A 23,620-nucleotide genomic window follows, 5' to 3' on the forward strand; every position below is an offset into this window, starting at 1 on the left:
CCATCTGGGACGGGCATCGCCCCGGTCACTCCCTCTGCCCTGGGAAAATGCCCCCACCGCCCTGCAGCGCTAGCAGCTGCCTAAGAGCTGGAGGGGCCCCCGGGTGTAGGGAGGCAGCTGGGGGGGCTGGTCTGATCCCACGCGCTGCTCCCTGCCTGCACCCGCTGGACGCCTGCCCCGCTGCCGGGACCACCGCCTGCTTTCGGATGCTCTGACCTCGCAGGAGCCTGTGCTGGGGCTGCCCCGCTGGGGAAGCACAGGGATGGATCCGGCCCAGCGGGGTCACTCTGGATTTAGTGGTGTGCGAGGCCTGCCTGGGGGCATTGCTGCGTGTGTGAGAAGGGGCTGGGCAGCGGAGGGCTGAGCCCCCAGGGCAGCGGGTCTTTGCTGTCTGTGACTGAGCTGAGACCCGTGCAACTCAGGGACGGCGCCTCCAGGGCCCGTGGCTTTCCCTGGCGTCTTACCCAGCTCTGCGGATTGGCTGCATTGGAGCCCCCGGGGCAGGTGGGTTCCTCGGGCACCAGGCAGGCATCCCCTTGCCGAGAGGGTCCCTAACCCAGAACCCCTGCTCGCTCAAATGCTGCCCTGCCCTGGCAAGGGGGCTCCGATGTGAGCCAGGCTGCTCCCTGCTTGCCCCAGGACCTTCCCTCCTGGGGGGCACAAAAGCCCTGGGCTCCTGCAGCCTGTGGGGGGGGAAGCAGTTGGAGCAGCCCAGGGCCTGGGGCCAGCATTTCACACCTGGGGGCAGATTGTCCTGGGCTGGGGCCAGCTGGCTGCAGTTCAAACCTGCTTTGCAGAAGGGAGCTCTGCCAGCTGGGGCTGGGTGGCTATCAGAGGATCTTGGCTGCCAGCTGGGTCTGCAGGGGCTGGAGCTGCAGCTTCCCCTGCTGCTGCTTTCGTTTCCTCGCTCCGCTCGCTCGCCAGCCTTGGCACTGCTCGTGGCCACCTTTCGGAGTGAACCGGAAGCAAGCGGCTTTCAAGAGAGTCCCTGCAGCTGTGGAACCCAGCCGGCCCCCTTCCCCCCACCCCGGCTCGGGCCCCACACCTGGTTCCCTGTTCTGGGTGAGAAGAGGAAGGGGGGCAGGCAGGTGGATGTCAGCCTGGCCATGGGGGGTGGCACAGAGCCAAGAGCACAGCGAGAGAAGCCGCCCCTCCTGAGGATGCGTCCTTGCTTTATACACGTGGTTTCTGTGGCCAGCTCGGGCCATGGCCTGCTTGCCGGTGCAGGATGTCCTGAGGGCCAGCCGCTGCTGGCCCCGCCTGCGGCCCTGGGAATGTTTTTCTTTGGGGTTTGGGTCTCGGCTGCTCTCAGCCTCCTGGCGCTGAAGATTAAATAAACACCCCCAGGCCCTGCATCCGCCAGCAAAGTCCCCAGGGCAGCTGCCGGCCTTTGTCAGAGGAGGACTAGGCCCGGGCTGGTCTCACTTCAGGCCAGACGGGCTCTGCCTGCTCCAGCCAGGGAGCTGGGGCTTAGCTGCTGGGTCCCAGCCCTGACGGCCGGGGCCTGTGGCAGGCGTTCCACGGCCAGCCAGCTGGGGCGGACTCCTCTGGGCAATGTGCACCTTTGTGCCCCAGCAGCCCCCTGCCTCTGTCTAGTCGGCTGCTGAATGTGTGGGCAAAAGGATGTTCCCCCCTGCTAGTGGAGAGCCAACCGTAACCCACCCAAGTCAGGGAAAGGCCGGAGGATTCGTGTCCTGGTTGGGGTCGGGACCCACGCTGGGCCGGGCACTGCCTGGACTCAATGAGAGTCGTGCCCTGTTCCAAAGAGCTCCCCGCGTACACGAATGAAGGGTGGGAGGGGACACAAGCCCGGGCAGGGATAGGGCCACGGGAGAGGTAGGACTAGCGACTCCCAGGCCAGTCTAGGCTGTTCACCTTCTCGCACAGCACTGGGGGCCCGTCCGCGCCTGCCCGTGCGGCCCCGTTGCTGATTCACAGCAGATGAGAACTGGGCCCCTGGAGCTTTTATCTGTGGTGGCGGCTAGCCACTGACACCTCTTCGGAGGAGCTTCCCCAGCAACAGCAGCTGTGCAGCGGGGCCCTGTGATGAGCACCTCGATCAAGATAACACCTTGTGCAAGTGGCTGCATCTTCAGAGGCTGCTGAGCCAGCATCCTGCCTGGCTGTGCAGAGGATACAGCCGAGATAACCATCAGCGGGGGGAGGGGAGCGAACCCCAGGCTTCGACACACTGCACTGCGCGGGGCCCGTCCTGAGCCTGGGCCAGAATTGTCACCAGGGGTCGGCAAAGCACCGCTGCGCAGCACTCCGCCGGGGGCTGAGGGAATCGGGGGGCAGGAGCCAGGTGCTTTGGCAGATCAGGGTTTTGTTTGCGGCTCGCAATGGGAGCCTTGGGCCCCGTTTCCCTCACTAGGGTCCCTCCATGGGCAGCCCTTGTGGTGCTCCCCACTACACTGTCTGGCGAAGGCCAACGGCCTCGGCAATGGCAAAGCCCGGAGACGAGGTGACAGAGCGTGGTGAGCTGCCCGCGAGGGTTTCTGCGGGTGTGATTTATCCATCCCGCTCTCTGGGGCTGTGCTATGCATCACGTCTTGCACCAGGGCGAGGAGGAGGAGTGAAGATGCCTTGTGAGACAGATAGTGAAACTGGCTGGATCGATTGCACTCCGTGCTGCCGCCTGGCTGCAGGCTCCGGCGTGTGGCTTTGCGTCTGACGCGGTTAAAGCGTTCAGCAATTTAAACCCACTATGAGTATTTAATACGGTTTGTAAGATGGAAGCCAGCTTCCTAGACCTGTTTACACTCGACCTGCGGCCTGTCCTCCAGGGCGGCTTTCGGCCCCTCATTGCCCAGGAAATGGGCGGCCGGGTTTGGGGGTTTCACTCACGGGGCCCAGCGCACACTGGGCACGTACAAGGAGGAAAGGGAACAGCCGGGCGTCCCACTAGGCCAGGGATCGGCTCCTTTTGCTGGACTCTCTGGCCAGCTCCGCAGAGCAGGGGGACGGGGCCATTTCTGTGAGCGCTGAGTTCCATTTCCGACAGTGAACCCCCCCGACCCCCCGGCTCTGCGCTGAAACCCAGCTGAGGCTCTTGCTTCACTGTAGTAAAAGTTCAGGCTGGGGTTAGCAGAGGAAGTGAGGGGTCGGTGAATTTCGGTCTCTGGTTTCCTTAGGGTTTTTCCACACCTAACAATGCAGAGACCCACCTCGTGCCAGAGCCTCAGTGGTATTCAGGTGCCTAACTCACCTAGGTTATTTTGTAACCCCCCCCCCCCCCAGGCTCCTATCTGTCTCTTTACCGTTGTACATCTGGCCTTCCAGCTCCTCTGAGAGCCACGGCCCTCTGGGCCCCGCTTTAGTACCCGCAGAAAGTGACGTTGCAGGAACCCCGAGGGCCCAGCTCCAAGCCCTGGAGTTAGGTGCTGCCTGGCGCTGTCCTGGCATTGTTATTCTTGCTTCTGACCCTCTGAAATCAGTGCTGCCGGGTGTGTGGGCCCAGACAAACAGCCGTGACCCCTGCATCACCAACCACATCCGAGAAAGTCACCATCACCGTGTGCAAAGCAATCTCTTCCCGCCTGCCGGCTTCTGCTGCGCCCAGAGAGGGAAGTGGTCGGGGTTTCTTGCTTTGTCACAGCGCATCTCAGGCGTCTGGCCCTAGCTTAATAGTTCCTACAGGCCTTTGAAATGCAACTCTCGCCCTGCCCCCCCCCCCTCCCATGTCCCAATTTAAACAACACCCCCCCCCAGTCTCCCCCACCCCCACTCCTCCCACTGCCGCCAGCACACAGCTCCAGGAAATTAACAGACATTCCAGCACTGGCCACTCATCTGCGGAGCCTGGTCAATGTTTAACAGCTGCATTTTAACTGACCTGCCAAGAGGCTCCCAGGAGCCCTGGCCAGCCCCTGCTCATGGGGTGCTCAGCTGGTGATGGCTTCAAGGCGCCTTGATTTCAGAAGGGGGTGGAAATCGGGCCCTGCGAGGGTGAAGCTCATTGGGAGCCTGGAGAGTCGCCCCAAAGTGCCAGGACCCCGACTCTGCGGGCAAGACACTCTCAGACCTGCTGCCTGCACGACGGGATGGTCCTTGAGCATGGCCTTTGCTTTATTGAACCCAGGAGCCAACAGCAGGCGGCAACTAACAAGAGAGAAACCAGCTGAATGCAAGGCAAAGGGAGGGGGCTGGGCGAGGGACCAGCTGTCTGAAGGGCAGATGGGAGGATGGGCGGGGAAGAGGACCAGGGAGGTTTGCAGCAGACCCTGGGTGCTAGCTTCTTGCTTTCTTCCTCTGGGCTTCCTGGATCCGGCCAGGGCACGGAGCAGAATGCCCAGAACAGCCTGAGAAAGGCTCAGCGGCGCGCCCCAGGGAAGCAGGAAGTTCTGGGACTCCTGTGGGAAAGGCTGCTCCAAGGTGACCTCGAGGGGTCAAATTCATCCCGGTCGCAGCACCAAGCCTGGGGCTGAGTCACCCCGGGGAGAGGTGGCTTGAACTACCTGTGTGCGCCCTGTAGTCTGGTGTCGGAGCAGCCTCCGGGCTGCTCTAACTTACACTCTGCCCCTGGGGAGCAGACAATAGCCGGGGCCCTGCACATACGTTAAAGCCCCTGTGTGCCAGCAATTTGTCCTTTGTGTTGCTTCACTCTGGCCTGTGGGATCATCCTGAAATTCACCCCCTGCTCATTAGACACGGCCCGTACTTTACTGCCTTCCGGCTGCCTCCATCCTGGCCTTTTCCGCTACCCCAGTTGGTCCACCAGGCCCACTTACCCAACGGTTCTGGTGGGAAATTCCTCATCGCTGCTGCGAGCGCGCTGCTCACCTGGACGGCTGGGGAGGGTGTGACAGCTCCAGGAAGGGACCCGGCGCCTTGCACTGAGGCAGGCTCAATCATAGCTAGCCCAGCCCAACAGACGTTTGGCTGGCCTGGTCTTAATCCCTCCCATGACGGGGATTCCCTGGGAGCCTGTTCTGAAGCGGAACTGCCCGGCCCATTAGAAAGTTCTCTCTAGCATCGAGCCGAAACCTCCCCAGCGCCGAGGAAGCCCGTTGCTTCTTGGCCTTCCTCCAGTGGCCTTGGAGAAGGATCCAGCGCCATCCTCTCTAGAACAGCCCAGCCTAGCTGAAGCCTGTCGCCAGGTTTCTCTAGACTGCCCAGGGTGGGTGACCTGGCCTCCTAGGTCGGGTTTCTGACCCTTTGAGCCTTTTTGTTGCTCTCCTCTGGACTCTCCAGTTTGTCCCCATGTTTCCAAAAGCACGGCCCCAGAACTGGACACAGGACTCCAGCTGCGGCCTCCCCAGCGCCGAGCGGGGCGGGGCAGTTACCTCCTGTGTCTTGCAGACTCCTCTCCTGGGAAGCCAGCCCAGCTGATATCAGCCAGTTTAGCCATTGTATCGCACTGCTGACTCCTATTCAGTTGTGAGCCACTATCGCTCCCAGTTCCTTTTCAGCAGTGCCACCGCCTCGCCAGGCATGCCTCGTTTTGTAGTTCTGCATTTGGTTTTTCCTTCCTCCGTGTAGGACTTTGCACTTTACTGATTTCCATCTGGTTGAACTCAGCCCAATTTGCCAAGGTCATTTTGAATTCTAATCCTGTCCTCCAAAGTGCTTGCAACCCCTCGTGGCTTCACGTCATCCACGCGGTTCTAATCTGCATCATTAATGCAAATACTGAATAGTAGCGGACCCAGGACTGGCCCCCGCTGGATCTCTTCTCCCCCCCCCCCCGGTTTGACAGCGACCCGTTGATAACTACACTTTGAGAAGGGCTTCTCAGCCAGTTGTGCCCCCTTCCCAGAGTCACTCCCTCCAGCCCCCATTTGCCTCGCTCGCTTATGAGAAAGTCACGTGGGCTGTGTCCAAAGCCGCCTACAATCGAGCTATATTGTGTCACCTGCTAGGCTATAACTTGGCAGCGGATACACCCCGCGCCCCTCAAAATTCCAGCCATGCCCCTTCCGTGACAGGCTAGCCGCCCCACGGGAGTCCAGCGCGGGATATAACCAGCACATCGCCCCTTGCTAAGACCACTAGTCCTCTTTTATTAACCCTTTATGGACGGTGGAGTGAGGGACCCTTGAGCTCACTGAGATACAATCCTTAGTCCCCGGATTCTGGGGAGGGGCGAGCAGCAGCAATCCGGATGAATAGCCGCTCTCCGCAAAGCAGCCTGTGCTCAGGTCAGTAATAACTCCCTGAAGCCAGCGGGGCTGTTTGTGGGGCAGGAGAGGACGGCTCACGGGGCAGCGGATGAAGATCATGCCCTGCATATGCTCAGCGCCACGGAGCCCTGGCCACATCTGGGGTGGAGCACAGCCGCCAAACAGTGCAGAGTGCCACGGAGGGCAAAACCTTGACTCGTGTGCAAAAAAAAAAGCCCCTCCAGAGGGCAGCAGGAACTTGGTCTGAAGGCATCTCCCAGAGACCAGGACATGCTCCAGTGCATGAACCAACCTCTAGCTATTGGGGTTCAGGAGGGAACCTCTCCCAGGGGGAGGTTATCCCCTGGCTGCCTCCTGCAGGGCGTCATGCACCTTGCTCAGAAGCAGGCGGTGCTGCCCCACTAGAGGCAGGACACTGGGCTAGATGGGCCTGAAGCCCAACTGGAGCTCAGCTCAAGACGGAGACGCCTGCAGGAGAAACTGATGATGCTGTGGAGCGACAGCCTCACAGGCGGCAGCTCCGCTGGGCCAGGAGCAGGCGTGGTCAGGCCATCCCTGCATGGGGCTGGCGCCTGGCACTCTAAGGACAGGGCTGGGGTGCCAGGTCTTTGCAGCAGAAACTCACTTGCTAGTTCCAGAGGGGTAGCCGTGTTAGTCTGTACACAGCACAGACAACCAGAGTCCTCTAGCACTGTAAAGACTAACAAAAATGCCTGCAGAAATTAAATTTGTTAGTCTTTAAAGTGCTACGGGACTCTCCTTGTTTTCACTTGCTAGTGAATGGTGGTGGAGCACCCCCTGCTGCCTGCCAGACAGCACGGCACCAATGCCCTTTACTTGTGCAAACTTCGCACACCCCTGGCAACTGCAGCGGGTGGGTTTCATGCACATGCCCCCCACAGCTCAGGTTTGTCTGGGGTGAGACTTGCTCTTCCTGTTTCTTCCCCCCACCGAGTGGTGAGAGGGTCCAGGGCTCTGTGTCTCGGGGCTCCGAGTCCTACAGCCGGCCTGTCCCAGGGCTCAGGTAGATCAGGGGCTTTCCCAGCTCCAGGCAGGTCCAAATCAGTCCTCTCTGGGTTCTACGCCTCCCACCATGGCCGGCTGCAGGGCTGACACCTCCCAGGTGCAAAGGACATGGGCCAGCCAGGATGATCCTGAGGCCCATATACTTGTCCAACCTGCTGTGTGTGTGGAGCACCAGGGCGAATTTCTCAGGCCAGCGACCACATCAAAAGGACGATCCTGGGACAGCCTGGCCAGGTGGCCATCCTGGAGGGGCAGCAGCTCACCCCGCCTGCTGCTGGCACAGCGGTTGCGTAGGGGAGCCAGGCCCTTTCCTTCACCCCAGGTTCAAGCCCAGAAATGCTCTAGCCGTGAAGCGGCAGATCCCTGCCGTCACTCAGCATTTTTCTGCTCCGCTCCTCGCAGGGGCTCTTCCTAGACGCACACCCCTCCAGCCCCTCCCCAGCTCCACGCCTGGCCCCTGGCAAACTGCCCCCACAATCCTATTTATACAACACTCAGGTGCATTCAGCTGGGTTATATGCTAGAGGTTTCTGATAGTTCCTTTTATTCCCACCAACAGATAAACCTCCTGTCCCAGTCATATTTTGCCTTTAAGTGGGTCTTCCCCACCTGTGGATGTTTTCCTGTCAACAGACTGGCGTTTCCTGACCTCTGCCCTTCTGAAACATTTGTTTCTGCAAATCCAGTTAAAGTGCTTATTAGTTGGGCAGCGATGCAGGGGCACTGAGGCACTTTGGTACTCCCTGTATTCGGGCCCTGCCTGACCTCAGTGTCAGTTAGAGCAGCCTCAGGACTGCCCTAACTCACACTCTGCCCCCGACGGTCCTTGGGAAGCAGAGAATGGCCATAGAACAGTGTGCTCGGGCCATGCCCCTCATTCAGTGCCTACACCAGAGGCTGGGAGCAGGCCCTTTATGCCAGCTCCTCACCGGCCATGCTGGGGGGACTCTTCAGGGGGTGTGCCCCCATCATGCTGCTCTGGCCTGAGTGTCACTGAGACTGGGGCCCATGCTGGGTAACCTTGGGAAGGTTGTGCCTAGGCCGCACTTCCATCCCAGTGTAGGCCTCAGAACAAAGCAGATGTAACCGGCCCTGGCTGTGACCCTTGCCTCCCTGCGGCGCAGACTCGTCCCAGGATGCTCCCTAGTCTAAACACAGCAGGCACCGCAGGAATGCCTCTGCCCTGCAGCCAAAGCCAGCCACCAGGCCAGCGCCAAGTGGAGGGCCAGGGCTGGGGCTTGTGTTTGCAGCTGGCTCATGCCCTTGGCCGGCGGCCGCGGGGGTGGTTCTGTGCTACGGCCTTGAGATAAAAATAGACCCTGCTGGGCCTGCTGCGTGGGAGATCAGCCCGGCCGCCAGCTTCACTCCTAGGGGCGCACTTGGGGAGGAAGGGATTTGGTGCTGGGTCTGCTATTTACTTGATGGCTCGAGTGTTTGGGGACCCCTAGGGCTGAGGCCGTGGTAACAAGGCGCTGAGGGGTTGGGGAATTCCACCCTGGCCCCAGAAATCTGCTATGGTTTCACAGGCTTGTGGGAATGAGTACGTATGTGCACGTGAGTGTGTGTACATGTGTGTATTGTCTCTGTCTGTGTGTGCACGTGTTTGACTGTGCGTGTGTACACGTGTGTATTGTCTCTGTCTGTGTGCGCACGTGTTTGACTGTGTGTGTGTGTCTGTGCGTGTGTGTCTGACGCTGCGTCTGGGCGTGTGGCAGGGGGCGGAGGTGCTGTTGCCCAGTGGCAGGGCCATGACGGGGGCACAGGATCCTGTACATCTGTCTTGCAGCTGAAGTCTCCAGTTCTGGGTGCATGGAGGAGGGGCCTGGTTCCAGAGGTCACACCCGCCCCAGCCGAGGCCCCTAGGGAAGCTGGGGCTGGGCCCCTCGAGGTGTCTCAAGCCAGGACCCCAGAAATGGAGCCCCCACAAAGAGCCCTGTCTGTCTGGGTGTCCTTAATGCCCAAGGCCCTGGGAAAACGGTACCATCCCCCCATCAGCTCTAGGTGCATGCGCATTCCCTTCCCTATGAGAATGGTATGGCCCAAATGTCCCCTGCTCTGGGTACATTTGGTACATCCCGCCTGGCCTCCCTTAGGATGGTACATCCCAGCTCCCCCTTTGCCCTAGATGCACATGGCACATTCCATCCCCCGTGAGAATGGTACATCCCAACTGTCACCCCTCTGCCCTAGGTGCTCTTGGTACCTCCCACTCTCTCAAATTTGACGGGTACAATACATCCCAACCGTCTCTGCTCTGGCACAGAGCCCGACCTACGGTCCATATAGCCCCTGCCTCAAGGATGGTACCTCCTATGTCACACCCTCCCCTTCTGAACATGGTACTTCCCATCCCCACTCCCAATGAGGAACACAGGACATCCCATCTGTTACTCCCTCCCCCCGCCCTTCCCTGGGTGCCCGTTACATCCCACCTCTCCTTTTCTGTGAAGATGGTACAGCTCGCCCCCCCCACCCCCATTGGGTTCGTGCGGTGCATCCGATCTCACCTCGAAGATGGCACATCCCTCCAGTCATTTCCACCCCCCTGCCCCAGGTGAACAATGGTATATCCCATCCTCCTTCCCGCGCTCTCTGGTGCTGCCGAGTCCCTGCCAAACCCCTGCTCCTCTGCCGGATGGTTTCTCCCACATCCCTCCCCCGTAGATGGTACGGCCCCGCTTTTTCCTCTCCGTCCGTACTCCCGACCCCCGCTGGGATGGTACAATCCGACCCCCTCCCGCATGGTCTGTTCCGCCCCCTCCCCCCTCCCCCCCCGTGCCTGGTTTCCGCGCGAAATCGGCTCCCGGCCCCTCGGCTCCCGCCCGCCGCCCCCGACCCGATGCCGGCCCGGGCCGCCCCGCTGCCCCCGGCCCCGCTCCCCGCCGAGCTGCGCAGGCGGTGAGTAGCGGGGGGGCCGGGCCGGCGCCCGTGGGGCAGGGCCCCCCCGTGTCCGCCCCCCCCGTACCCGGCCCCCCCCCTGCAGCCCGCGTGGGGCAGGGCCCCCCCGTACCCGGCCCCCCCGTGTCCGGCCCCCCCGCAGCCCGCAGGGCCCCCGCGTGTCCGCCCCCCCGTACCCGGCACCCCCGGCGCAGCCCGCGTGGGGTAGGGGCAGGGCCCCCGGTCCGAGGCTCCCCTCGTTCCCCCCCGTCCGGCCCGCGTGTGGCCCCCCCGTACCCGGACCCCGCATGGGGCAGGGGCACGGGCAGGGCCCCCCCATCTCCGCCCCCTGTCCGGTCCGCATAGGCCCCCCCGTATCCGGCCCCCCGGTCCGGGTCCCCTCGTCCCCCCGTCCGGCCCGCCTGTGGCCCCCCCGTACCCGGCCCCCCCCCCGTGTCCGGACCCCGCATGGGGCAGGGGCACGGGCAGGGCCTCCCCATCTCCGCCCACTGTCTGGTCCGCATGGGCCCTCCCCGTATCCGGCCCCCCCGGTCCGGGTCCCCTCGTCCCCCCCCGTCCGTCCCGCATGGGGCAGGACCCCCCGGTCCAGGCCCCCTGCATGGCCCCCCTTCTCCCCCCTGGGTTCGCCCCCCCGCAGGCTGGGCTCTGACCCCCCAGCCCAGGCCCTGGGGAAGGGGGGCCCTGCCGTTTGCCCCCGGGGCTGGCGGGGGCAGGGGGCACGTGGGACCCTATTTCGGGGAGTCGCGGGCGTTACTGGCGGGGCAGCCCCGGAGCCCTGTGGGTGGGCCGGGGAAGGGGTCAGCCCCCAGCTCTGTATCCAGGCCGGCTGCTCGGCTTTGTCTCTCCGGCACGCTGCGGTTTAGGACAGGAAGTGAAGGAGCGCCCGGCATCCGGTCTGCGGGCGGCCCACGGGCGGGCTGGGCTGGGCTGTGCAGTGCAGTGCAGGAGGTCAGACTAGAGGATCATCGCGCGTGGCCCGCGAGTGCCCGTCCCGTCCCATCCCATCCCATCCCATCCCTCTCTGCCAACAAAGTGCCACGGGACACTCTGCGTTCCCGCGCCTCCCGGCTCGGCTGCCTTCCACGCCAGCCCTGCGGCTTCCCGCCGCTCTGGCATGGCCAGTCCGCAGGCCGGTCTCCCTGAGGAAATGCGCCCGCCTGCAGCCAACTCTCCAAGTCTTGCCACCCCAGCCTTTGTCTTGGCATGACCCCGATTCAACGGCCGGCCGGGGAAGGAGGGTCTGACATGTGGGGCAGCGCCTTGGGGCCAGGAAAGGGTTTCCTGTCGGCTACAGCCCGGCAGGGCAGGGCAGAGGTTGACCCGTCTGTTGGCTCTCTTGTGTTGGAGGCCCAGGACAGCCCGTTTTATGTCCCCAGGCTGTTGGGGGGAGAGGAGAGGGAATCAAGACGAATCCAGGAAATGTTCCCTCTCCCCACCCCACCAAACCAGTGTGACGGGGGCCGAGTGGTTAGGAACTGCAGGTTGTTACTTCCTGAGAGCAGAGACTCTGTTTTCCCCTTTGGAAACATGGGCTGGGGGCGGGGGGGGGGGGTGTTCTGGTCTGGGGGCAGATCGGAGGACTGGGTTTAAAATAAACAAACAACTTCTCTCGACACTGGTCAGATCCTCTGTAATTCTCGCGGGCCCCTTGTGTGCTCATGCCTCTGCTTCCCCGGGTCACCCTCAGGCCCCAGACCTGCAGAGGGATCCACCCCTGCTCCTGTGCCAGTCTGATTGCGGAATGGGGGGGCCACGGGGTTCTCGTTAGCAGGCCAGGCCAGGGATGTGCAGTGAACATCAACGGTGGCTGCCCAAACGAGAATCTGTTTCCTTCTTAATTTCACGTCTAGCTGCTTTGCAGCCTGACCTCCTGTCTGCAAGAACATAACGCGCGTGTGTTTTCCTCTGCAGTGAGGCCCGGGTGTGTGTGTGTGTGTGTGATTGTGTATGGCACATGGCGTGTGTGCACTTCCTGTGCGAATTTAACCCAGCTCCCTCACTGCTATTGTCCGTGCCACTCGGCTTCTGTCTCCCCCTCACCACCTTGTTCTAGTGGTGCCTTGCTCTTCGGAGAAGAGGAGACCGTTGAGAGGACTGCGCAGGCTGGTCTTGTTGCTTCGCCGGCAGGATCTGGCTGTAAGCGACCTCTCTAGACTCTCTGCAGACCGCATAGTGATCCAGGTGCCCTCAGTGAATTGTTCCTCAACTGCTCTATCCCGGTTGTGACTCTTCTGGTTAAACATGTGCTGCCTAGAGCTTCATTTAGCCCCGGAGTATCGTTGTGCAACTCTGGAAACGGCCTTTCCTATCGAGATTGGGGACAATTTTCCGACACATCCGTGGGAAGGGAGAGGAAATGTTGGGGGTCAAACCCTCCTTAACTAGAAAGATGGATGGTAGGCAGCCTGAAGCTACTTTCCTCTGTTTACCTAATGGTCTGGTGCAAATGGTCTGGTACTCCGCTCTCCCTGATTAACGGAGCAGGGCTAGTTGCTCAGTTTCCTGCTGATACGAGAAGCCGGAGGAATAATGCCCCAGTATTGTTGCGTATTGAGGCTCTGCTGGGGAGGTGGGGAATGCAGGGCTTTGATTCCTGGTACTGCTGCTTGGCATGGCCATGGCCAAGCCTGTGTGCTGACGATGCCTTCCATTTGCATGCTGCTGTGTGGGGCACAGGGTGCGGTAGTGGGACCAACAGCCAGCTGGCTTCACAGCATTTCTTAGCTGCAGCGCTCAGACCATGGAGCAGGCCCTGAGAGAAACCAACAGGCACCGAGTTACTCATGTTCTAATAACAGTCCCTGGAGCTTAAAGAAAACCATGCCATAAAACAGGCTGTGGGTGGGGGCTGAAGCTAAACCAGTGTCCTGAGGGCGCTGGGCTGCATGTGTCACCGAAAGCTTGCTGTTGGTGCAAGTGAGGCAAAGTCAGGAACACAAACTGGCTGCAGTGTCAGTAAAGACCGGCTTGGCTTGTTATGGTGGGACCCCGCCCCAGAACGTGACCAGAGCCAGGGACAAATGCCGCAGGTCTGTGTTAATAGAGTCTTGCCCCTGAACACGAGCGTTTTCTGCCGGGTGTGTGCCAGCACCAGGTAACAAAATGAGGAAGTGAATTAAACAAATGAAAAGGTGCAGTGCCAAAAGTGAAACCCCCGCAAGCTGCATGGAAACTGTTTAAAGACATCATAATAGAGGCTCAATGTAAATGTACACCCCAAATTAAAAACAAGTCAGGGGAACAAAAAAGTGCCACCGTGGCTAAACAAGAAAGTTAAAGAAGCAGTTAGAGGCAAGAAGGCATCCTTTAAAAGGTGGACATGAAATCCTACTGAGGAAAACAGAAAGGAGCATAGACTCCGGCAAGTGAAGTGTAAAAATACATAGAAAATGATGGGGTCTAAATTAGCTGTTCCCACTCAGGGAAGAGATCTTGGAGTCGTGGACAGTTCTCTGAAAACATCCACTCAGTGTCTAGCAGCAGTCAAAAAAGCTAACAAAGGTGGGAATCATTAGGAAAGGCATAGATAATAAGACAGAAAATATGGTATTAAATGGTTCGGTCACAGCCTGAATACCGCATCCAGATCTGGTCACCCCATCTCAAAAAAGATTTATTGGAATTGGAAAAGGTGCAGAGAAGGGCAACAAAAATGGTGAGGGGTATGGAACAGCTTCCAAATGAGGAGAGATTAACAAGACTGGGACCTCTCAGCTTGGAAAAGAGGCAACTAGGGGGGATATGACAGAGGTCTATAAAATCACGACTGGTTTGGAGACAGTAAATAAAGGAGCGTTATTTACTCCTTCTCCTAACACAAGAACTAGGGGGTCACTAAATGAAATTAACAGGCAGCAGGTTTAAAACGAACAAAAGGAAGTGTTTCTTCACACAACGCACAATCAACCTGTGGAACTCCTTGCCAGAGGATGTTGTGAAGGCCAAGACTATAACGGGGGTTCAAAAAAGAACTGGATGAGTTCATGGAGGACAGCTCCATCAATGGCTATTAGCCAGATGGGCAGGGGTTGCTGTTTGCCAGAAGCTGGGAATAGTGACGGGATGATCACTCGATGATTCCCTGTTCTATTCATTCCCTCTGAAGCACCTGGCTTGGCCAGTGTGGGCAGCCAGGATCCTGGGCTAGCTGGACCATTGGTCTGACCCAGTCTGGCCGTTCTTATGTAACTGGGGAGTGGCTCTTGGCTGTGGTGCTCTGGGAGGCTTCCACGGAGCCTGACTGTTCCTAAACGAGGTTGGGGAATTGTGATTCCCTGGTATAGCTGCCCCTCTCCAGTCGTGTTCTTGCATGCGCATGGTCGGAAGCGATCCAGAGTTTGGAGAGGTTTGTGGTTCTTTCTGCCAGGCCTGTTGGTGCATGTGGCGTGTATGCTGGCTTGCTGCTCTTTCCGTGGCTTTGCTAATGGCTCCTCATAAGCCTGTCCCGTGTCTGGGCGCAGATCAGGGGTCTACATTTCATCTCATCTGAACTCTGTGTGCCTGTCGTGCGTCATTAACCTAGGTAATTAACTCTTAATTCATGAAAAGACCACAAATGGCATTGCTGGGCAACTGTAGTAAGAGCAGCGAGAAGTTAAACAGGAGAGTTGGGCTTACATGCACTTCGTGCTGAGCCCTCGTGTAAAGATGGCAAGGAATTGGCTGGGCCAGGGACTGGAGGCTGTGTCTGGCTTCTCTTCTGGGAATGAAAGTCCTGTAGGGTCGGCTGGGGGCTGCCCAAAGTCATTGCTGCGCTCCCTCTTAGAAGGTCCCCGTTGTTCCTGGAATCCGTGTCTTGTCACTGGCCTACGCACGTCGTGCTGAGAGGGACACTGTCTGCTCTGAAGCACTAGAAGGATTTCTTCCAGAGCCCAGCCTGTCTCTGGCACAGCTGGGGAACTTTCCCCAATGTTCAGACACTAGCCTCTGCATCTCTTCTAATCTATTCAGATCCTGATCTGACCTTCATGGCCATCACATCCGCACAGCCGGGGGGCAAGGCACGCCGATGGGTCTCTTCAGTGTGTTCTCTTCTAGAGCGTGGCCCAGTGATTTCTGATCCTTTGTCCCTGGCTGTTGGGTTTTGTGGCATCCTTAATCAGAGCTGCGATCAGGCCAGGCCTTGGCCGTGAGTCACTGCGTGGTCAGGGGTGCAGCTGTGTTGTCAGAGCATTGATAGAGCTACGTAAATAATGAGAGGTCCATGCAGAGCTGGAGCCCCTGTGCTGCTCTCCCTTGAATGCGCCGACAGAGCGTTAGGGACCTGATGAGAACCTCGGCACATACATACCTTGTCCCTAGTGGGTCCTTGTGTACCCATCCTGATTGCTTAGATCCAGCTCTGAGACAGCTCAGAAAGGAGAGGGCGAGGAGACAGACCTTGCGTTGAAGAGCAGCGAGCGTCCCACGGGTCTGAGCTCCCGGCACTTGCCTTTCAGTGTGCAGCTGAAGGGACTTTCTGTTGGTTGCCTGAGCTGGGATTTTCACAGACGCCAAAGGAAGTTAGGCATCGAAATCCCAGCCCTAGGATTTACTAACACTCTTTGCAGGGGAAGGGTTTAAAATGCAACTTCGGCCTGGTCTACGCTTACCCCGGCGATTCGGCGGCAGTCGACGGGAGTTACGCAAACTACGCAGAAAACTTGCACAACTCCTGTCGACCGCTGTGCTTCTCTTCTGCGCACCATCTTCACAGCACTGCGCCACTTGATAGCGTCGACTTCTGGATCGACTGAGCGGGTCTTCACTGGCCGCTCAGTCGATCCAGATAAGTCGATCTGACGCCACCCTTAGTGTAGACGTAGCCTTAGACTCTTAAGTCGCTTAGAGTCCTGGCAACTTTCAAAGAGACTTTGGCTCCCAAGTTACTTTTGGGAGGGGGACTTGGACTCTGACGTCACTTAGTCACTTTTGAAAATGTTCCCAAGCTAGTATCAGCTGAACCTGCCGCAGTCCCCTCCACCCGAGACTGTCCCATCCCTTTCCTACAGTGGGAGGCCCTAGGAACTCCACTCCAGTTTCCAGTAGAGGTTGCAAAGGAAATGTACCATTGTTACCTAGTTGCCTTTCAAGTGGGGAAAGAAATGACAAGAAGAAACAATTCTCTTACAGACTTCAAGACTTGGAGAAGGATGAAGATGGTCTGAGTGAGAAGGTATGTTTCTCTTTCTTTATTGGTGCATTACCCATTTCTAGCTGATCGCCGGGTTTAAAAAGAGACCCCCACGCTTTTCTGAAGTGTCTTGAGTTGTAACTTTAATGAAAGGGGCTTTTCGTACGGCACACAAATGGCTTTTATTCTGGGACTGCTCTCTGGTGCACTCCTGTTCTGCAGCCAGGCAGCGGGTGTTTCTTAAGGTGTTTCCTCATCCTTAATTTGCCTGTCTCTCTTACTCTGGTCTGCCACGCAGCGTTAATTTGCAGAAGTGACTTCAGTGGAATTTAGCGAGATCTCTGTGCTGTGCCCTGCACATGTAGCACGAGAGTCGCGTCCGTTCTAAAGTCTGGCCTGAAACTGAGATTCATTGAAGCACGGAGGCTTCTGGGGCCTCAGCTGCATTATCTGTATGCAATACGGAAGGCCCTAGAGGCCCAACCGAGATCGCAGCCCCAGTGCGCCAGGTGCTGCGCAGACTGAACGAGAGAAGGGCCCTGCCCTGGGTCACAACCAGGGCTTGGCTGGTCAGGGCTGCAGCCAGAGACTGAGGCCTACGTCAGCGGTCAGAGCTGGGGCCGGAGCCCAGGAGTGGTAGCCAGAGTTTGGGAGCGAGGTCAGGGTCCGAGTTCTGATGCCGGGGTGGGAACGAAGCTGGAGTTCAAGGAGAAAAGCCAGGGCCGGAGCCAGAGCCACAGTGTGAGCACCAACGCCTGGGGGCAAAGCTGGCGTTCGTCCACGTGCCAAAGCCCTGGGTTGGGACCGGAGTGTGTGTTTGATGCACAGCAGTGGCGAGGAGCTGATGGGAGGCGGGAGGGCTCCCATTGCAGCAGCCTGAGCTGTTGTCCTGTGAGGTTTGACTGAGGATCAGCGTGCCCCTGGGCAGGCTGGATTTAGCAAAGGCGTGACCTAGCAGGGAACATGCTGCCTATGGGTCGCTACCAGGGGACACGTCTCGGCAGCTCAGGGAACCCTTGGCCGTAGTAAACGTTGGTATGATAACCAGGAGTTCTGGAAGGGCCATAAATGCTGCTGCTTCAGGGCCTGGGCTTCGACCTCGAACTGTTGAGCTCTTCTCCAGGGCCTCATGCACCTTCTTCTGACACAGCTGGTGCTGGCCTCTGCTGGAGGTGGGATGCTGGGGTGGCTGGTGTTGCTATCAAAGGGACATAATGGATGAGCTACTCCATCCTTACGGCAGTAAGGTGGCCCAGTCCACACTAATAAGCTGACGTGCTCTCCTCCCACGTGAACACCAGTTGCAAAAGCTGCGTGCCTTCAGAAGGAAGGGCATGTGAGCGCAAGGTGCCCGGGCAGCCAGTGCCCGGGCGCCTGGGGGAGCTGGTCGCAAGCTCGTTGCCTGTACCACACGTTCCTCCTCCTTGTCCCCTCAGGAGTGCGTGAAGGAGAAGCTGAGTCTGCTGCATGGCTTCCTGCAGGCAGATGCACAGAATCAGCTGAGTGACCTGGAGACCCAGCTTCACAGAGAGGAGCTGTCAGAGGTGGGGCACGGAACAGCTTCCCTTCTGTGCGTGGGCCTGCGTGCGTGGGCCTGCGCGCGTGGGACGGGGGGACCAAGGCAGAGGCGCTCTTGGTTCCTTCTGCAATCAAGTAGGAGCCCAGAAGCTCTGATTTCATATTAAAAAAAGTAAAATGTTCCTGAAAGCAGGATCGGGTATAACGGAGGCCAGCCTGAGTCTGCAGGCAGCCTGAAACAAACACTAGCTACAGGAGGTGCGAACTGCTGCCACCCTGAGGAGGGGCAGGGCTGCGGCTGTGGGGTTATGGGGACGCTGGGTTGGGGGGGTTGTATTCAGCCCTTGGAGGGTCAAAGGGTAACTGGGGAGCTTCTTGGTAGTCGTGTTGAAACTGTGTCTCTTGCTCCTGTAGGAGGGCTACCTGGCCAGGGTGAAAGCCTTGCTCACCAAAGAGCTGTCTACGGAGAATGGGGACACTGCAGCGCTCGGCCAGAAAGCCAATGGGTGCTCAGAGAATGGGGCCTACGGGAGCGATGAGGACTCGGAGAGAGCCGGCCACGAGGGCGAAGAGGATGGCGCTGTGGAAATGGAGGAAGCAGTGGCATCTTCATCCTCCTCCCTGCTGGCAGCCGTGTCAAAACCCCGCAAAGCCAGGAGGAGCAAGTCCATCGGAGACCATAAAAGTAACGAGCTGGCGTTGTGCTGCTCTAGAAACCTCGCCAGGGTCTGCCTCTTCCTGGGGGTCCTGCCGCCTCGAGGCTCATCTCCTTGTGGAGTTCCCTTGCTGCTTCACGGCAGCCACACCGACTCCTTTCCTAGACCCTCCGCTGAGACGGGGCTGTCCCGTCTCCCCCCTGCTCTCCCCACTTCCCTGGGGGGGGCTTATTCCGAACGAGGGGGATGACGTGGCTGCATGAACTCCCCTTTGTGACTCAAGGGGCGGGATGGCTGGCTCGCAGCTGCACGCCGTGAGCTCTTCCCCTGCTAGTGTAAATGCATGCTTGGCGTAAGCGCCTCTCTGTGCAGGAGTGGGTACAGATTTCTGCTTGGTATCCGACGGCAATCTAACCCCATTGGCTGCACCCTAGTAAAATGCACAGAGTGTCAGACTCCTTGGGGCGAGAGGCACGCTGCACTATAACGTTCGGTCTCGGAACCCCCTGGACTTGCTCTGTTAACTCTTAAAGCAAATCAAAAGTAAGCAGAAATCTCTGTTGCGTGGGGCAGTGGAAGCAAACTGCTGCGATTAAATGCTGAGTGGTTTATTGCCAGCGCTCTTCGGCACAAGGGAGGCGATTATCGCCGTGCATTGACGAATGGGAGGACAGGTGCTGTGCGTCGGTTTGATGTGTGGGAAGGAATGTGGCCTGGCCTCCTTTCTCCATCTTTGCAGAGAGGAATGCACGGCTAGTGTCAGCCTTTGAGGCCCAAATTCTAGCTATGCTGGGGCCCTCCAGTGCTGCTGTGTCTTCAGAGTGGGCGGCAGCAGAGCCCGGGTATCCCCCTTGCACAGGGGCACCTCCCGTTGGCGTGGAGGTGCCTCTGCCCAGTTCCCAGATTAGGGGGCTGATTGGGGCCTGGCTGGCCTGCACTGTCCTATGGCTATTCTCTCCCTGAGCCAGAACAGCCTGGAGGCAGCTCTAATTTACGCTGCTGGGAGTGGAAAGGTGGGTGAAGGCCACGGCTGTTGCTGCCCCACAGGCTGGAATGGAGTAACTGAAAATCAGGCCCTCAGGATGTTGTTTGAAGTTCTTCTCCCTGCACCGTAACCATTGCTCTTCTCCTCCTAACAGAGTCCCCAGCCAATCCAAGGGTGACCCGTAGCTCTGGCAGGCAGCCGACCATCCTAGCTCTGATTTCCAAAGGGTCAGTATGTCCTATGGCTCCTGCGTGTGCAGTGCTGGGGATGGATACATGCTTTTTAATCTCCTAATGGTTCATTTTTGTTAGTGGTTCATTGGCATCCTCCCTCTTCTCCGTTGTTCTCTTTGCACGGCTGCCCACTGAATAGTCGGTGCAAGTTCTTGTGACAGATTGCCAGTGGGCTCGCAGGGTGGGTCCTGATACTCGCAGGTCCATCACTGTCTGACGGCATCTGTATACAGCAGCAGAATGATGTGAAGCTCAACAAGGGACACCTCAGCTTGAAAATGTGTTGGGCGGATCTTAGCACGGTGGGGTCTCCATCCATGATAGGCACGTCTCTGATATAGAACGTGTAGTGCCTGACTCCGTGGGGTCCTGCTCCAGGGTTGGGGCGATGGGAACAGCAAATGATGACTACGTTATTTTGATGGACTCTGTTATGTTATTACTGTGAGAAGGAAGCTGATGTTCTCTCTGGGGAGTTCAGAGGTGTGGGGTGGGCTAGTGGATAGGTCTCTGGGCTGGGACTCAGCAGACAGGCTTCTGTCCTGCCTCTCTCACTGGCCTACTTTGTGACCTTAGCAAAGTCACTTCCCCTTGCTGCCTGTCTGTTTAGACTGTGAGTACGTTAGGGCAGGGACTCTCTCTTCTGTTTGTACCACGCATGGGACAGTGGGGCCCGGATCTTGGATGCTACTAAAATGCAAACAGTTAATAAAAGGGAGGGGTGGTGGCTCCGAACTGCTCAGCTTGTTCTGCCATCGGGTTTGTCACAGCTGCTGCTGCTATTGGCAGCCCATTAAAAGCTGCTTGCACAAACTTCAGGCTGACTGGGCTGCTTTGATCTATTCTTCCGTTGCCTTCTCTGAAAAGCGTTTGGCTCCTTTCAAAGAATTGACCTTTCTGTTGATTTTTTCATCTTCAAACCCACCAGATCCAACAAACGCAAATCGGATGAGGTGAATGGAGAAGTGAAGCAGGAAACGAATCCAGAGAAGGAGGAAGAGGAGCTGGAAGAGAAGGTGTGTATGGCGCATGTTTGAAAACAGGTGGTTGGATGGACATCTTGTTAGTCTATCAATGAAGCAAAGTCATGGATGTTATTTCTGCTGTGACTCCAGTTTGCTGAGTTTGTAAAAGCTGTTAGGCTCTGACATGTGCTTCTTTCTTTCACCTCTGCTTCAAGGAACAAGATGAAAAAAGAATTAAAATTGAAACCAAAGAAGGGTAAGAGAACTAATATTTTTTTTAAATCGGGTTTGAGCGTTCTGGCTCGTGTGTGCGCACGCGTGTTTCTGTGTCTGTGTCTTTGCAGAAATTTGCCACCGGCTCTGTTGTGGCAAAAAGCAAACCAAAAAAATCAAGACTTCTAGTTGAGTTTTTCTGTCCATGTCAGACCTCACCCTAAAACTGGGGAGGTGGAGACAACGCTAAAGAAATGGAAGCAATTTAGTGTCTGAAAGAAAAATGTTACTCTGGTAGTTTACTAATTTATAAAGCATCTGAAACAATAATTCAGTGATCAGGTCTGGCTCCGTGAATTTCTGTTTTGTGCTTCCAGCTGTCCTATGGCTTTCCGAAGGGGACTTACGGGTAACGTTTTAAAAAATGCCCAGCTACCTTAAGAGCCTGAGTCCTATTAAAAGTCAGTGGAACTTAGGGCTTGTCTAGACGCAAAAGCTGTACTTCTCTATGCCTGTTTTCCTATCTGTGTAATGAGGATAATGAGACCGACTTGGTTTGTAAAGTGCTTTGAGATCTTCTGGTGGAAAGCACCAGAGAAGAGCTGCGGATTATTACTTAATGACCCTTGCATCGTGTAAGCAGTACAGCCCACTCCCCTCGCGTGAATGCAGTATACTGGTATAGCCCTGCTCCCACGCGATGGCTGACACCGGATAAGGGCTTGTCTGCACTTGGAAATGGACTGGCATGTCTCTCTGTATGGACAGTCTCATTGCAGGATAAGAGTGCCTTTTTCTGGTTTAATCTGCTTTCAAAGTGGACTCAGCTAAACTAGAAAAAGGTGATCTTCTTCTGGAATAAGAGCACCCACGTGGAGAGGTATTTTGCTTTAAATTCATGCCCGGCCTTGTGCTGGACTAACTTCCAAGTGTCGACTAGCCCTGATATAGCTGCGGCCACGCTAAGGTCTGCACCGGGATAACTGTATGGTTACCGACCCCATGCCTCATCGGAAATAGTCGTACCAGCACAAAACAAGTGCCCAGGCCTCCTGAGCCACTTAGGTGTGTTTGAAAGTTTTACTCGTAGGCTCCCTTCGCCTGCTCTGCACAGCCCAGCCGGAAAGCTGGGTGAAATTGATAGTTGTTAAAAAACCGGAAAGCAGTTCATCCCCAGCCAAAACCTTCCCAGATGAGTCCAGACGCCCCCTTCGAACTGGTGTGAATGAGTGCAGGCAGTGGGGGAATAGCGCTCTTAGAATTCCCATCTGGTCTCCTGGGCTGAGGGTGGCATTTTGTCCATCTGGGAACAGAGGGTGCTTGAGGAATTCAGTGCCTTCCTGGAGAATAAAACCTCTTCCTGTACAAGGCACACTGGGTGGGTAGGGCATCGGCAATGAAACGTGCTTGTGTTCGGGTCTCTCGAACAGCTCTGCGCACTAGGTATGCGGGTGGGGGAGTTGCCTTGGCAGGCTTTTTTCACCTTGTATCTTCATTCCTTGTCTTGATGTATTTTGTGCCCAGGTCTGAGATAAAAGATGAAGCTACTCAGGTTAAAACGGCACCACCTGCTAAGGTAAGTGGTTTCTCCTGTGCTTGTCAGAGCTGGGCCCTGTCCTCACACTGCTACCAGCTTTTCCACTGCACTGCGTGGCAGAGAGTCACGGGAAAATACTCTCCCGAGTGCATGTCATGCATGGCTCTGTGTCGTCTTTAAACGCAGCAATTATAGCGCAGACAAGCGGGCATGTGTGTGTTGTGTCGGCGCAGCAATTCCTTCCTTGTGCCACGCCTGGCCATGTGTCAGGCACTGGGGACGGTTTTACTGCTCCGGATTCCTGGGAGACGCGGGACTGCACATCAGTGTGGGAACTTTTAGTGATTTTTCTGAAGGGCCGAGGCTGGTGATTGGCAGAACTGTTAGCGGGAAGATCTCTCGTTGTCTCCCTTACAGACTACCCCTCCCAAGTGCGTGGAGTGCAGACAGTACCTGGATGATCCCGATCTCAAGTTCTTCCAGGGGGATCCTGATGATGCGGTAAGCAGCTAGTTGCTTGGGTTTAAAAACTTGGCCTTGCTGCTGGGCGTGAACTTCAAACGTGTCTTCCCCCCCCCTCTTCTCTCTCTGTCAGCTGGAGGAGCCGGAGATGCTGACAGACGAGCGCTTGTCCATTTTTGATGCCAATGAAGATGGGTTTGAGAGTTATGAGGATTTGCCCCAGCACAAAGTGACCTCCTTCAGGTAAGGCCTGCAGCCCGAGGGGAGAGGCTCCTTGCACTGTTGCACCAACAATAGTTCATCAATGCTGCATTTGTAATGCTGGGGGCAGGTCAGACTCCAGGAGGGTCGCTTTCTTCTGCACAACGTGGAGGGGGTTGGTTCTGCCCTGAGCTGTCTTCTGGTCACTAAGGCTGCTTCCCCATGCTGGTAGCCTGGAACACGGTTCACGGACATGCAACCCTTCCTGCGTTGGGCAAGGAAAGCGTGCAGCTCCAGGTGTACAAACACAGAGGTGTTTGCAGTGAGCAGTGGACTCTGGTTTTAAGCTGTATTTAAATGTATCCCCCTTGAGGTATTGAACAACGCACAATTCTCCTCTCTCGAACAGTGTCTATGACAAAAAGGGTCACTTGTGTCCGTTTGACACCGGTCTCATAGAGAGGAATATAGAGTTGTACTTCAGCGGTGCTGTGAAACCAATCTATGACGACAACCCTTGTCTAGATGGTAAGTGAGCGGGGGGCAGACACGGGCCTGCCTGGGGACTCGGGGGCTTTCTCAGTCTGCGTATTGAGGAGCAGTCCAGAGTCCTAGCTGGGCCATCAGTGGAATCTTGGCGGTGCGAGAATGACCTCCTCTCAGGCAGCTGCTGTGGAGCACATCGTTAAATA

The 23,620-nt window shown here is 57.4% G+C and overlaps 1 protein-coding gene across 2 annotated transcripts in view; it reads left to right on the plus strand.

The window, feature by feature from the left end:
- Positions 1-9,873: 9,873 nt before the first annotated feature.
- Positions 9,874-23,620, plus strand: part of DNMT1 (DNA methyltransferase 1) — a 32,395-nt gene continuing 18,648 nt past the window's right edge. The window contains exons 1-11 of one of the 2 annotated variants that reach the window (XM_067560633.1): positions 9,874-9,892; positions 16,037-16,200; positions 17,595-17,702; positions 18,091-18,361; positions 19,472-19,544; positions 20,479-20,566; positions 20,731-20,771; positions 22,253-22,304; positions 22,683-22,766; positions 22,861-22,970; positions 23,338-23,456. In XM_067560633.1, coding sequence (XP_067416734.1) covers positions 18,265-18,361; positions 19,472-19,544; positions 20,479-20,566; positions 20,731-20,771; positions 22,253-22,304; positions 22,683-22,766; positions 22,861-22,970; positions 23,338-23,456 — 664 coding nt within the window. In that variant the 5' untranslated portion in view covers positions 9,874-9,892; positions 16,037-16,200; positions 17,595-17,702; positions 18,091-18,264. Of the gene's footprint in view, positions 9,893-9,984; positions 10,047-16,036; positions 16,201-17,594; positions 17,703-18,090; positions 18,362-19,471; positions 19,545-20,478; positions 20,567-20,730; positions 20,772-22,252; positions 22,305-22,682; positions 22,767-22,860; positions 22,971-23,337; positions 23,457-23,620 lie in introns of those variants that run through there. The other variant, XM_067560632.1, reaches the window with a different exon arrangement.

The sequence above is a fragment of the Emydura macquarii genome, unplaced genomic scaffold (genome assembly GCF_026122565.2).
Source record: "Emydura macquarii macquarii isolate MOO-44397 ecotype Brisbane River unplaced genomic scaffold, CSIRO-AGI_Emac_v2 contig_2292, whole genome shotgun sequence".
In the NCBI taxonomy this organism is placed as follows: Eukaryota; Metazoa; Chordata; order Testudines; family Chelidae; genus Emydura; species Emydura macquarii.